The following is a 13,622-nucleotide window of genomic DNA, read 5'->3' on the forward strand; positions in this document are numbered from 1 at the left end:
CATGTCTCTCCTCGCCGGAGTCTGAACTGTAGTCGATCCTCTTCAGCCGTCTATTCTTTTTCCCAACTTCCAGCAATTCCTCATCACACCAATCTAGATCACAATGTCTGCCACGAACGGAACTACGATCCCATCTTGGAGTCTCGAGGGCAAGGTCGCCCTCGTGACTGGCTCTGGTGAGTAATACTGTATTACGCGCAAATGACTTTACGGACACGGCAACTGAGAGTAATTCTTAGGCCGCGGCATCGGCAAGGAGATGGCCCTTGAGCTTGCCCGCCGTGGTGCGGATGTCGTTGTCAACTACGCCAATTCATCAGAGGCTGCCGACCAAGTCTGCGAGCAGATCAAGAAGATGGGCCGCCGCTCAGTCGCCATCAAGGCCAACGTCGCCAACGTCGACGACATCGTCCGCATGTTTGAGGAGGCCAAGGCGGCCATGGGCAAGCTTCACATCGTCTCTTCAAATTCAGGTGTTGTGTCTTTTGGCCACATGAAGGACGTCACCCCAGAGGAGTACGACCGCGTTTTCAACATCAACACCCGCGGTCAATTCTTCGTCGCACGAGAAGCGTACAAGCACCTGGAAGTTGGCGGCCGTATCATTCTTATGGGATCCATCACCGGGCAGGCTAAGGGAGTTCCAAAGCACGCCGTCTACTCTGGCAGCAAGGGTGCGATCGAAACCTTCACTCGATGCTTCGCCATCGATGCCGGAGACAAGAAGATCACGGTCAACTGCGTTGCTCCGGGTGGCATCAAAACCGACATGTACCATGCCGTATGCAAGGAGTACATTCCGGGCGGTGACAAGATGAACAACGCTCAGATCGATGAATATGCCGCCACCTGGTCGCCGCACAATCGTGTCGGGCAGCCAATCGATATCGCTCGCGTTGTTGCCTTCCTCGCATCGGAAGATGGCGAGTGGGTCAACGGCAAGGTCATTGGCATTGACGGGTAAGTTACCAGCCGACCCGAGAAAGTCGATGAGTCGCTAATTCCCTGTTCTAGTGCTGCCTGCATGTAAAGAAGTTTAAAATCGGTGAGCTTTATCACATCCGAGCGTTCCAAGTCAACCCCGTCGGCCTCACCAGGCTGGTGGAGTCACATATTAGACCGTCCAAACCGGCTCACTCGTGGCTTGCACTGCATGAGGACTGGCGGCAAGTTGCCCAGTCCTTGGGATTGATGAGACGTGTTTGCAGCGTGGCGTTCTTTGTTGGGCTCTCCGCCCACTGCTCTTTTTTCGTTCACCTTGGATGTTAGGCGTTATGCAAATTGGTACAAACGTGTAGCCTTGGAAAAGTTAAAATTATCATAGTAATACAGCACGTCCGCGTCGTTCCTTGGTATCCGACTCCACACTTGTCATCGTGATCGTGGCTGTCATGCCGGTGGCTTGAGCAGGCTGTCTCCGTAGCACAAACGGCCGAGCCCAGCGCATATACAGAGAAGGGGAGGTTGCCTGCGTTTGTCCAGTTCAGGGCTAGAATCCTTGGAACTGCTCGCGTCGATGCACCTGTTCAATGGTTCAGTGCTAAATTCCCAAGGTAGGAATCACAGTTCCATCCCGTGGTTGCGCATGATGCTTGCATTTCCCGTCAGTCATGCGTTCACGGCCCTCGTCTTTGGTAGCTAGCGCAGATGTCTTAGCAGCCTTCCACCGTTCCAAGACGTGGCCGTTGCTCTGAACTGAACGAGGCCCAGGCGGCTCCACGGTATCAGAAATGCATGCTCCGCCGGAACAAATGACGGGAGGACGTAGCCGGTGGGGAGGGCATCGTATCGGGATTTTCGCGAATTCCTCTCGCAGGAGTTCTCCTCGCCCCTGGCAGCGCGTGGGCTACGTTCTCACCGCAGCCGTTCGCCAACGCCAGGAAATCAGTCTTTTTTTCTCAACTTACCCCGCGCGTGGATGGTTTCGGGTGCACGGGTCATTGGGCGATGACCGCAAGAGCGAAGCCATGTTGGCAGCCGGCAGTCGAGCGAGGGAGTGTGGGAAAGACGAGCCGTGAGGTTGGGGAACAGAGGTCAAGCCACGACGGAAGATCCACTTTTGCTGCCGGTTGCGGTCGACGAACGTCTTGACTCTCTGTACAGGAGCTGCCATCCCATCCGCTGCTGCTCCACCGTCCGTCACATCTTCTTCTGCTGTATGCATCTTGATGTGAGACCCAGCATCTGGCGCCAGGCAGGATCCCAAGAGCCCAGCCTGGCGATGGCTCCAAGTGACGGGCTCCAGACCGTTTCGCCACGGGACATTGGCATCTCATGCATGCTCCGCGCTTCGATTTCCCCGTTGCTTGGCACCATACATCTTTCGCCAAAGTCCCCATCTCCCACGTACCTCGCACACGAAACAATACGAACCCGTTCGCGACGATTGCTCACGAGCCACGGCGGCGAGATAGAATGCTACGTTGCGCGCTTCCATCGTCGCAATTCGAGCGGAGGCTGAGAGACCAGTTCAGCGGCCCAGACTCGCCGAGCAACTTGCTCGCCTCGGGCGTCTTGGTCAAGGATCTCTAGTCACGTTGTTATACGTCTCACTCTGCTCGAGATTGCAGATTCAACCGCCTCGCCACGGCACTCCTGCCTTGCCCTGCCCGATTCAAGACCGACTCCCCCTTTCTGTCTGCACGGATGTGGTGTGTTTCCAAACTTAGACAACTAGCTTCATCTCGTGGAATCCGCGCTCGTCCGTAGTCTCCAGTACTGCCCGTCAAACGGATACGTGATACGGGTGCGGAGCAAGCTGCTCCTCATCTCCCCCGGGCGTTGTGGTATTGTTGGAAAGAGTCAGAACGGCGGCGTGATCACGGCTCACCTGGAATTTGCCTTTGCCCCAAAGATGATGGCCGTGAAAATTTCTAAACCATTCGTGCATCTGCTATTGAGCCTCTACCCTTGCTTCTTCTGAATCTGGTCCGTCTGTCATGTCCTTGCCTTGCGATCACCCGCGCTGTGCGGCAATAGTGTCATGATGGACTCGTATTTGCATATTTTTGCTGGTTACGTCTGCATGTTGAACGCTGAACGGAGCTTCCTAATCGTCCTTTGCATGTGACGACCGCTACCTCATGTACGTCAGCCTGGTACTTTTCGGTGCTCTCCGTCTGCATGCTTTTGCTCCAGGAAGGCCTCTGTTTGTCTTTGAGAAACCAAGCACGTGGATTCACAATTTTTCCGCTATTCTTTTCTACATGCCTCGCAACGCATGCGTCCAGCGATGAATTAATTGCGCACAAAGGGCATGGGCTGGTCGAGGTACAAAGTGTAATATTTTTAATGTTGTTAGAAAATATGAGTTCATACTGAGAATCTTTTGCGGTAATTGAATGGTAAAGAGTTTGTCGCCAGTCGCTGTCTCTTGTTCTCGTTGTATTTGATCACGACGAATAAAGGTCGTCGATAGTAATATCACCAGAAGATACCAGCAAGTGTTGCCAGCGCATTGCTCTCCTCTCCCGTCCTGTACGAATGAACAGCTTGTGTCCGAAAATCTTATCACGACTCATGGAGGCCCTTTTTTTCTTGGGTTTTCCCACCGTCGTCTTTTCACAATTTAGGCGCACATATGAAGAGTGAAGTTCGACGCCGCTCCAACAAACGTATTCCGCAGCTCGCCGACGGGATGACGAAGGGCCTTCGGCGTTCGTCCGGGAAAACCTCGACGGCCAAACGTGACGTGCTGCACCACATTTCGGGGTGATGTCGACACACAGAGACGTCGACAGAAGATATACGCGTGGCGAATCTCAGGCACTGTAGCGAAAAGCTAGCACCCGCTATACGTGTGCCGTCGTTCGTTGAAACATTCAGCGCCGTTCTTTTCCTCCTTTCAACCAGACCGGCCCGGTTCGTCTAACACAACCCGCCATGTCGGACAGGAACATCGTGCTGGCGTTTGACGCGTACGGCACTCTTCTGTCCACCGAATCCATAGCCAAGAAGCTCGCGAGCCATTTCGGCGAGGACAGGGCGAACGCGGTAGCGGCTAAGTGGCGACTGTATCAATTGGAATATACGTGGAGGGCAAATAGCATGAGTACACTTCCCTTGACTTCATTCGGCCCCACGTTTGACGGCTCATGCGCAACGTAGATATGTACGAGCCGTTTTCGTCCATCACGAGGAAGTCTCTGCGACATGCGCTCAAAGAGCAGGGGCTATGGCTCGACGAAGACGACGTGAAGGGCGTGATGAGCGCGTACGATTCACTATCTACATTTCCCGACGTAAAACCTGCTCTCGATGCAATCGTGAAGGAGAGAGACCTCACTTGCGTGGTCTTCTCTCAAGGCACGTACGCCATGGTGTCCGCATCCGTCAACAAATCCCCCGACCTCGGGCCTTACGCCGCCATCTTCAAGGATATCGTCGTGGTCGAGGAAGTGCGGAAGTTCAAGCCTGCGCCGGAGACGTACGACCATCTTGTGCAAAAGCTCGGAAGGCAGAAGGGCGACTTCGACGGTTTGTGGTTGGTAAGCGGGAATCCATTCGACATTGTCGGCTCGAGAGCGATGGGCATGAACGCGGTGTGGGTCGACAGGGCCGGCACGGGCTGGATGGACTCCTTGGGAGAGCCCAACTTGAGGCCGAGCATCATAGTGAAGAGTCTTGGTGAGGTCGTAGCAAAGGTACGGGCCTACGAGAGCGCGAGCGGGAACAGCGCTCGAGCATGAGGAGCTGGTTTTTCCATCATGGCCGTATACGTGGCTGCTGCCCGCGAGAGGCGGACAGTTTAACGCTCACAAATACGACACTATAGAGAGAATAGTCAAAGGAAATTGAACACACAGCGCCCGGGCGGTGCAGAGAATGTCTGTCACATCATTTACTCGCTACTCGTAGTGAAAAGCGTCTGCATCGAGTGGTAAGAGGACAGTCGTGGGTCGTATCAGTCTTCCCTCCCTTTCCCCTACAACAATCATGGTAAATCAAGCCATAGTGAATAGAAGGGGTTGAATGCAATTTTCATGAAGAAGTATGTTCACGTTTGACGCCGCGAAGATTTTTGTACCTTGGCCAGAAGGCGGTGAGTGGATTCTGCCGGCTCAGCTGAGCTCGCGTTAACCTACGCGTTCTGGAAACGGACGCGAGTGCTTTTTTTCTTCTTCTTCTTGCTTGACAATCAACAACGTGAATCTGCTGGCTGAATTTTTTGTCCATTTCTGAATAGAAGGGTTTTTTCCATCTCCGCATTTTTTGGTAACCTGCAGTTGGTGAGATACCAATTGCTTGATTGGTAAGCTGGGTGTCGAGACGTAAAGCTCTTTGAGCTGAATCCGATCTTATCGTGAACTTCGAGTAAAGGATCAGATGAAAGGATCACGAATACAGTGGGAGATCAAAGACATGTGAAATCATTCGCATTTGTACAAACGGCTCGACGTGTTGACATCGTGGAAAGCTCTGTTGGTGACCACGCCCGTTTCTTCGTCTCACTTTGTATTCACCCACCGCATGTAGCCGTCGGTCAGCTGCTTCGCCAGCTTCTTATTTATGGCGTCTTCTGCAAAACTTGGCGGTTGCTTCCGCCACTCAAGCCAATCTTCCGCTCGTGCTCCTGTCCTCGCGTCCATCAGCCCAACAGCGACATCGATCTCGCCCGGACGCTCCACCATGTGGTGCCAAAAGACTGTGGCGCCACATGTGCCGCAGAAGCTACTTTGTGTTAGTAGAAGCGTTTATCAGCTCCAAGACTGAGCAAGGCGACTTGCCGTCGAAACGTATCTGGACTGCTGTTGTACGTCTTCAGAGTGCCGAACTCCGTTTTAAAAGGCGACCCGTCAGCTGGTGTAATGAACATGATCGCGACAGAGGCCCAGCAAGTCAGCTCGCACCCCGTGGATAGACGACAGCTTGTGCACAAGCACGCGCTGGCAAGATATTTTGACGGATCACGAGCAACCCACCATGTGCGCTCTCCTTCGTCCTTCTCTGCAGTCCTCGACGCTAGATTCACAGACGGTATCTCAAGATGCGGAAATAGCTGTTGAAACGCCGTGGATGCGTAATCGGGCCTGGATATTCTGAATTCGACACCTCTGCACTGACAGTAGACATGCAGGACACTCCCCCTCTCTCCATCGCACACTCGGCGCTTGCTATTCTCCCATGCATCAGCTTCGAGGGACTCGCCCACACCGATGAACGTATCCCACTTTCTCGTCACGCGCTGGTCCAACCAATCGGCCAGCCCTCCGTCGACAGCGTGCGTCGCAAAGATTGCCTCCTTGTACTCAAAGACCGTCTCGTCTCCGCCTTCCACGAGGCCAGTGCTAACAAACCAATGTTGGTCAGCCTCGGCAAGGGCAATGAGTTGAGAACCACATGTGGAGCAGAAGAAACGGAGCACGTCCGAGGACGGGTGCGCACGATAGGAAGTCAGAGAAGGGCAGTGACGAGGGTCGGGGGTTGGAGGCGAGGGAATGCGAGCATGAAAGACGGAGAGGGTGCCGTGTATGCGGCGACATATACTGCAGTGACAGGTATGAGAGGTGAGGGGAAGGCTGGACGCGGGCACAGCAAAGGACAGCTTAGCGTTGGAACAGTGACATCGTGCTGTGAAGGTCTTTGATTCAGCCATCATAACGTAGTGAAATGGACACGATGACTTCTCGGGCAAGATCCTAGGTAGATGTATTCAACGCACACTCGACGTCATAAGACCACGACTTCTTGACCATGCAGGTCCCGACTCAAATGGCAATGGCGGCGCAGGTAGGACACAAGTCGACTGCTGAGTAATGCGCGTAGATCTGCGTCTCGCCGGGGCTATTTCATTGGAGACGTCGCGCGCCCACTGATCGACGAGACTGCGGGAAGGCGGCGGAATGCAAAAAGCGCGACTGAGGTGCTCGTTCTCCAGTGGACGGACCTACATATCAAGCCTTACGTGAGGCAGCGTTTACATTGCAAAAAGCGCACAATTTCCTTTTTGCTCACCTGGCACGTCCACGGTGTGCTTGGATGTCTCTCCGCTCGCTATGATATCGCAACGCCGCAGGTCCACGCCGAGGGCAAGGTGACAACAAGTAGGCAAGGATGACGTCTAAACATGCGCTCGCGCACGTCAGGCCAGAGACGGTCATGGGGCCTGGCGGCTGCCACTGTGCATTCTCCGTATACATATGCAGAACCCGCAGATGAGGCAAACACAAGAGGTGGCAGGTCCTCGAGCAAGAAAGAATGTGGCAGACGCGCTCTTTGGTTGGATGTGGACGCGACGTTTTCCTTGCGTCGCTGGTGGAAACGAAACGCGAACGCGACGCCCGCGGCCAGGCCAGGCCAAGCCCAAGGGTCCTTCTCTTTCTGCCTCTCCTCCCGCGCGCTTTCCCAGCTTTGCTTCCTGTTAATTATTGCGCCTGCCAAAACAGCACCGTCTCGACATCGCGCCTTCTTCGCCTCCTCTTCTGCGCTCTCCAGCCTTCCTCTTCGCCATCGCCTGCTCGATCCTCGGTCGCTTCCACATCTCCGCCCTCCCTCCCAATTCCAGACGCTCCCCGTGCCGCGTCAATCCTCTTGCCCGACCCCCCACCTGCAACAACACCAAAGCACGCCCACGCCGAAAACAGCCAACGTCGGCCAGAATGTCGGTCGTCACGCTTCTTGACGTGAAGGTGCTCAACAATCCTGCAAACTTCACCGACCCATACCACTTCGAGATCACCTTCGAATCGCTCGAGCAGCTGCAGAAGGACCTTGAATGGAAGCTCACTTACGTCGGTTCTGCCCAGTCGTACGTAGTCTCCCCGCCAATCTCGTCGCTCGTATACTAATGACCCAATCCAGCACCGAGCACGACCAGGAGCTCGACAGCCTAGACGTGGGCCCTGTGCCCGTAGGCACCAACAAGTTCGTTTTCGAAGCCGACCCGCCCAACACTGCCAACATCCCCTCTACAGAGATCCTGGGTGTGACGGTCATCCTGCTGACGTGCTCCTACGATGGCCGCGAGTTTGTGCGCGTCGGATACTATGTGAACAATGAATACACAGACCCAGAACTGGCCGAGAACCCGCCGTCTAAGCCTGTCATCGAAAAGATCCGTCGCAACATCCTGGCCGAGAAACCTAGGGTCACGAGGTTCGCCATCAAGTGGTATGTTTTTGCGGCGCGTGCTCGTCCATGAGTTTCTTTTCGAATGGGAGCCTGGTCCACGTCGTGGTTGAGCAAGTGTGGCTGATAACGCTATTAAACGTGTAGGGACACCGAAGCCTCGGCACCACCCGAGTTCCCACCCGAACAGCCTGATGCAGACGCCCTGCCAGACGACGAGGCCACGTACGGCGCCGACGAGGCCGCGGAGGAGGACGAGGAAGATGAAGAAGAACTTGCGGAAGGTGAAGCCGCGGCCGAGAACGGCGACGACGCCGAGATGGTGGACGGCGATGCGGCCATGAAGGACGACGGCGATGAGACCGACGGGAGCGAGGACTTGGAGGCAGAGTCGGATGGCAGCGAGGACGAGGTCGACGAGGAAGTTGACGAAGAGGTAGGAGAGGGCGACGGCGATGAAGATTTGGAGATGGGAGAGGCTGGGCCGACATCAAAGAGTGCGCACGATGGTGCAGCGCCCGAGGTGATGGCGCACTGAGCGGCGGTGGCACGTTCCTCAACGTGTTCGCATACTGGAAGCGCTCTTATCACCTTCAGGAAGAAACGCCTGCCCCTCTCAAGATGCGCGTTTTGTGCCGTTTTCCCTTCTGCCTCGCGATTCAAGCGACATGATACACCTCCTCTTGTCTTTTGTCCCTCCTCCTCCTCCTCCTCCTCCTTATTCTTCTTCTCTTTCCTTTGTGGTACACTGAATAGACGACGAACGACGCACGATGAACGAGCAGCGCTTGTTGCGCCGGTTATGCCGCGCGTTTAGCTGAAACGCCCTTCCTCCCCCTCCGTGACAAACTTGAAAACGGAGTGGCGGAGGTGCTGGCTGATGAATGGATGAATGGATGGATAGTAGCCTCTAGAGTACACCTGTCCATATATAACTTCGTTAATAGCATGGCGTTAGATGGCGAACATGAAGCTAAAATACAAGAAAATGTTAACCTGTCGCCTTCGTTCTTGTCCTCCTCGCGTTGGTGCTACAAAAAAAAAGGCACATGATGACAAGAGTACGCGCCTCACTGCTCAAACTGTGGCATCCTTGAGGGAATCATGAGACGGAAAATAAAAAAGAAAAAAGGGGGCAGGGGGGTCTTCATTGTCGGCATTGTCAGTTTTACCTGTGATTCAGGAGGTTTTTGCGCGGAGCCAAAAAGTAACAAATTATAACATGCAAAGGACGACCTCGCCTACCTATATACAAACGCCGTGCTTATGCTTTTCCAACATCACCCGCTTCCCATCTATTGTGTCAAGGGTTCTTTTTGACGGATCCCGTCACCGGTTGGTCAACAATTTCTGTCCTTCCTTGGCGCCTCCAGAGCCGCCCCTCTGCTTTGTGGTCAGGCAATACCTGTCCTTCAGGCTGACGAGTTCGTACTCTCCCTCCGCGCTGACCTTCCTGCGTACGCTCCTCTCTTCCGTGCTCTCGGTCTTCGTCTCGAGGACCTGACCGCCCTTGCGGCCCCCCGCGTTACTCCTTCTTACGTACGAAAACTCGAATGGCGGCGTGCCAACGAAGTCGAAGACTAGCTCATCTTCTCCGCCCTCGTGGATGTCGCGCCGCGTGTCCTTTCCCTGCGATACCGAGCCTCGTGGCTTGGGATGGAACATCTTCGCGACGTTGGTGACCTTGGACTTGCAGTCGCTGGCAGAATCGGTGATGGCGTCGATGGTAAATGCGCCTGGCTCATCGATTATGCGGCGGAAGGTGTGCGAATGCGTCGTCGTCGTGCGCGGCTTGCCCTTGAAAGTGTAAAAGATCTCAAAGGGCGGAGAGCCGCTGAGACGGAATGATACGTATTCGCCGACACAATAGTCGTTGCGCGTTTCTGCACTCGTGATGGAAGGTGCGTCATGCATTGCAACTTGGACGCGGGGATTGGTATATGTAGACTCTGGCCGACGTGATTCACAGCCGCGTGCGTCGCGTACGCTACGGATTGAGATATGCGAGTTACCGTCGCGCAAATATTTGTGCTGGATTTTGAGATTGTAGGCATTAGACTGGATATTGTCGAACGTGAGAACGTTGGGCCGGGCGCTGCCCAGATTCTTAACCTCGACTTCAACATTGAAGGGCGGCACTCCAGTGAGCGTAATGGGTATAAGCTCGTCTCTGCTGTCTTGCGAGGAAGAGCAAAAGTTGTACGTCTTGCCAGGATGAGTGAATTTAGCGCTTGGACGTGGGTGCACGCGTTGCTGAAGAGTGATGGGCGAGAAACTCCTTGGATCGTGATCATAGTTTTGGTCAGATAGCTCGGTAAGCCTGTATTCGTACAAGCCTGCTTTGGATGTTTCCAGTTGGATGGTAGCCGATGATAGCGCGGCATGAATGGTCTTTTTGCGCATGAATTTGGCCCCTTGATCGGGATTGTTGTGCTCCTCGTACACCAAATCGTATGGCGCATTACCTGAACGTGCCATTAGCGAAGTTACATCAAAGAGCAGAACAGAAAAGTAAATTTACCAGAGAATACTACCTCCACCGAGTCTTCATATCCCTCACACACGGCTTCCCGGATGATTTTCTTCCCTTCCTCCTTGATCCTAGGGTCTTCCACAATTCTTACCGCGGGTCGCTCGATCCAATCTACACTAAACTTTCTCCCCTCCTCGTCCACCTCGCCAGGACAGTGCCGATCTCTGATATTTAAAATTTCGTACGTGCCCCTAGACACTGCCTCAATTTTGGAGTTCTCGCTCGTGAGCACGTGAGTCGCCGTATGTCCATTGCCGTCCTTGAGTTGTACAGACCATGGTCGCTCGCCAGTGAGACGGATCGGTAGGCCGATTTTCTTATTCTCCAGCGTATGGACAGTGCGCTTTCCATCGACTGGCCCGAATCCGGCGCGTGGCTTCTGGTACCGTACCGAGAAGCTAACCTCTTCTTTGAGATCCTCTTCGCAGCCACCAGCCTGAACACTTGTGATGGACACAGTATAATCGCCACCGACATCTAGTGGATGCGTCTCGATTGTGAAGTTCTCGTCCTCAATATTCTCTTCCTGACGCTTGATTCTTCGGCCGCCAGGCAATACGATCTCGTACTTCAGGTTCCATGGCCCATCACCAACGAGCCTCACAGGGAAGGAAGCACGCTCGTTCAGGCACAAAGGTTCGCCGAGGCTCTTGACCATAAAGTGAGCTGAAGCAGCCGGCTTGACACTTTGCTCAAACTTGCCATTATCGTTGTCTGTTGGTAGTGAGATGGCCTTGTAGTATCGATCGCTGATCTGACTGAACTTATATGTGTAGTCGCCCGCATCAGGAGGTTGTAGATCCAGTTGACCACGCAGTCCGTTAACCTTGAACGTCTTGTGCTCCACACCCCTTGTGCCTTTCTTGCTAACCGTATAGTCGAGAGTGAATGGTGGTGAGCCCACCAGGCTAAGCGAAATTCGCAGGCCAACCGGGTTCTCCTGGCACTTGTCCTTGATCTGCTGGACGCCAAACTCAACCTCAGGCATGGGTGGATTTTGTAGCATGCATGAGGCCGGCTCGCGAACTTCACCCGCACAGAAGGGTGTAGAAACGCCCACGAGCGAGTAAAGCCCGCTCTCTCCGATCAACAACCGATCGTCTGGGTTTTTGAAGTCGAACGACTTGATAGTCATGGCCTCGACGTTATGTTCGCCATCTGAGTGGACCGCATCCGAGGGGGTAAACTGGTACACGACAGTGTGTGCAGTGTCCACAATAGGCGTCCCGCTGTACGAAGAAAACTTAACGGGAAGTACCTCCTTTTCTCCCTTGGCTACTCTAAGCGGATGTTGCGTGTCGCAACCCGAGGGCCGCTCGCCGTGACCTCTCAGCGACACAATCGGCCGCTCGTGCACCGTAAAAATCTGCTGGCTTTGAGGAACCTTGCCTTTCCCACGCATCTCATACTCATCAAGTTGCGCTTCATAGCTTACAGTGTTCCCCATTGCATCCTGCACCTGGTCTACAGCGTACCAATACGCACCGCTTGTCGTCAGCGTCTCATTCACGGGCACCACGATGCGTCGGGCGCGTGCCCAGGATGCGTCGGTTAGCTCGTCCTGTCGGATAAGCGCTTGCTGCTGTCGCGCAAATGGCGACACAAAGTCGTCCGGCTGGATGCTCTGAAAAGACGATTCGATGACATTGGAGCCGACAACCTTGCGATACTTGACGCGTAGAGGAGGTGTCCCGATTACCTCGAAGCCAACATCCGAAAGATCGCCACGACACTTATTCGGATTTGTCGGAAGGACACGGGCTTGAGGGCACTGCACGACGATGGCTTCGGATTTCTTTGGCCGAACCTCAAGTTTGGATTCGTCGATTATTGAGCGAATCGTGTAGAGACCTGTTTTCTTGACCGGGAAGCGAAGAATTAGTGGCTCAGAAGGGCTGTGATTCTTGCTATTTTGGAGAGCTGATTTGCGGGCCTTGCGGAGTGTGGAGCCAGAAAAGGAGAGGATATCTGTATCCTGAGTGTCGAGATCCTGGCGGAGCAGCTCCATGGAGACTGGAACCGTCTGGTTGATCTGAATAGGCAGCTCTATAGAGGCTATTCCGCCGCCTATGCAGAATGACTCGCGGGTAGGGTTAAGATATGCCGAACTGTGAACACACGCGTCAGCATCACTTCGCATGCAAGTGGCCTCCGGCCCACGAGACTTGTAAATGATTATACGCACCCTTCTGGTAAGATATGCACAATGTGTCTTCCACTCAGCAGTTCGTCATCCCGCAGGATATCGGCTGGCTTGACCTTTCTTTCGCTGATGCCAGTCTCTCGATCGTATAACAGCTTGACCAAACCCCACATCCACGCCCTAACGGGCAGGCCAATCTGAAACATGAGGCATCCATTGAAGACGACGTGAGCGAAGAAGATGACAGTGATGCTAGGGCTCGAGAATTCCAGCCAAGGTATGTGGAGTGCTGGCAGGCCAAAGAGGAACGTCGAATCGATGAATATCCACTTCATGAATAGCCATAACGACTCATTCTCGCCCGAACGAAGGAGGTTGAAGAAGTTGTAGAGGCGCCAGAACCACAGGCCGACGTAGACGGCGACGACCACGAGACGCTGGGTTGCTGCGTCCACGACGTCAAGCGGGATCAAAGGTTCGCTGGAGGATGGAGGGGGTGAGGATGAAGACAATTGCGGTGTTTTCTTCAGCGTGGATATGTCTGGTAGCTTGCGCCCGCCGCTGCCGGCAGGGGGCGATGCTGCTGCGATAGCATTTGTGCGTCTGTTTATCGTTTGCGGCGTATTGGGCCAGGCGCCCGTTCGAAGGCGAGGTGTGCCGTTCATGGCATCCTCGGTGCTTATGCGCTTATTGTGTCAGTGCAGTCTTCATGAACCACTCTGTGTTCGAATCGTGTATCATCGAGTCGATTTGAAAGACGCAAACGAAGCGGATGCAACAGAGTCGGCCTTGACCAAGCTGGACGCGGTGGGTGAAGGCAAAGGGACGCGACTTTTTGGACAAGCTCCGTGGCCAATCAGAGGCCGCGACCGCATCGAT

General features: G+C 54.2%; 5 protein-coding genes across 6 annotated transcripts; 3 read left to right on the forward strand and 2 right to left on the reverse strand.

Annotated features, from left to right (window-relative positions):
• Positions 1-103: 103 nt before the first annotated feature.
• Positions 104-964, forward strand: PV09_07640 (tetrahydroxynaphthalene reductase; the record flags this gene model as incomplete). Its single annotated transcript, XM_016361430.1, has 2 exons — positions 104-176; positions 240-964. 2 exons carry the CDS (start codon positions 104-106, stop codon positions 962-964), a joined length of 798 nt encoding a protein of 265 aa, XP_016210756.1.
• Positions 965-3,699: 2,735 nt separating this feature from the next.
• PV09_07641 (haloacid dehalogenase, type II) lies at positions 3,700-4,825 on the forward strand. The gene is made up of 2 exons (XM_016361431.1): positions 3,700-4,051; positions 4,108-4,825. The coding sequence occupies exons 1-2, from the start codon at positions 3,883-3,885 to the stop codon at positions 4,686-4,688; spliced, it is 750 nt and encodes a 249-aa protein (XP_016210757.1). The 5' UTR covers positions 3,700-3,882; the 3' UTR covers positions 4,689-4,825.
• A 377-nt stretch (positions 4,826-5,202) lies between these two features.
• PV09_07642 lies at positions 5,203-7,200 on the reverse strand. Of its 2 annotated transcripts, XM_016361432.1 has the most exons (3): positions 6,955-7,200; positions 5,727-6,899; positions 5,203-5,670 (listed from the first exon to the last, which is right to left on the reverse strand). In XM_016361432.1, the coding sequence occupies exons 2-3, from the start codon at positions 6,596-6,598 to the stop codon at positions 5,448-5,450; spliced, it is 1,095 nt and encodes a 364-aa protein (XP_016210758.1). In that variant the 5' UTR covers positions 6,599-6,899; positions 6,955-7,200; the 3' UTR covers positions 5,203-5,447. The 2 variants fall into 2 exon arrangements, with proteins under 2 accessions (XP_016210758.1, XP_016210759.1); XM_016361433.1 differs by having other exon boundaries at positions 5,203-6,899.
• PV09_07643 (uncharacterized protein) lies at positions 7,177-9,069 on the forward strand. Its single transcript, XM_016361434.1, has 3 exons — positions 7,177-7,747; positions 7,801-8,109; positions 8,215-9,069. The coding sequence occupies exons 1-3, from the start codon at positions 7,599-7,601 to the stop codon at positions 8,603-8,605; spliced, it is 849 nt and encodes a 282-aa protein (XP_016210760.1). The 5' UTR covers positions 7,177-7,598; the 3' UTR covers positions 8,606-9,069.
• A 101-nt stretch (positions 9,070-9,170) lies between these two features.
• PV09_07644 (uncharacterized protein) lies at positions 9,171-13,538 on the reverse strand. Its single transcript, XM_016361435.1, has 3 exons — positions 12,786-13,538; positions 10,589-12,708; positions 9,171-10,532 (listed from the first exon to the last, which is right to left on the reverse strand). Exons 1-3 carry the CDS (start codon positions 13,406-13,408, stop codon positions 9,397-9,399), a joined length of 3,879 nt encoding a protein of 1,292 aa, XP_016210761.1. The 5' UTR covers positions 13,409-13,538; the 3' UTR covers positions 9,171-9,396.
• Positions 13,539-13,622: the final 84 nt, after the last annotated feature.

Source organism: Verruconis gallopava, assembly GCF_000836295.1.
Source record: "Verruconis gallopava strain CBS 43764 unplaced genomic scaffold supercont1.31, whole genome shotgun sequence".
Taxonomy (NCBI): domain Eukaryota; kingdom Fungi; phylum Ascomycota; class Dothideomycetes; order Venturiales; family Sympoventuriaceae; genus Verruconis; species Verruconis gallopava.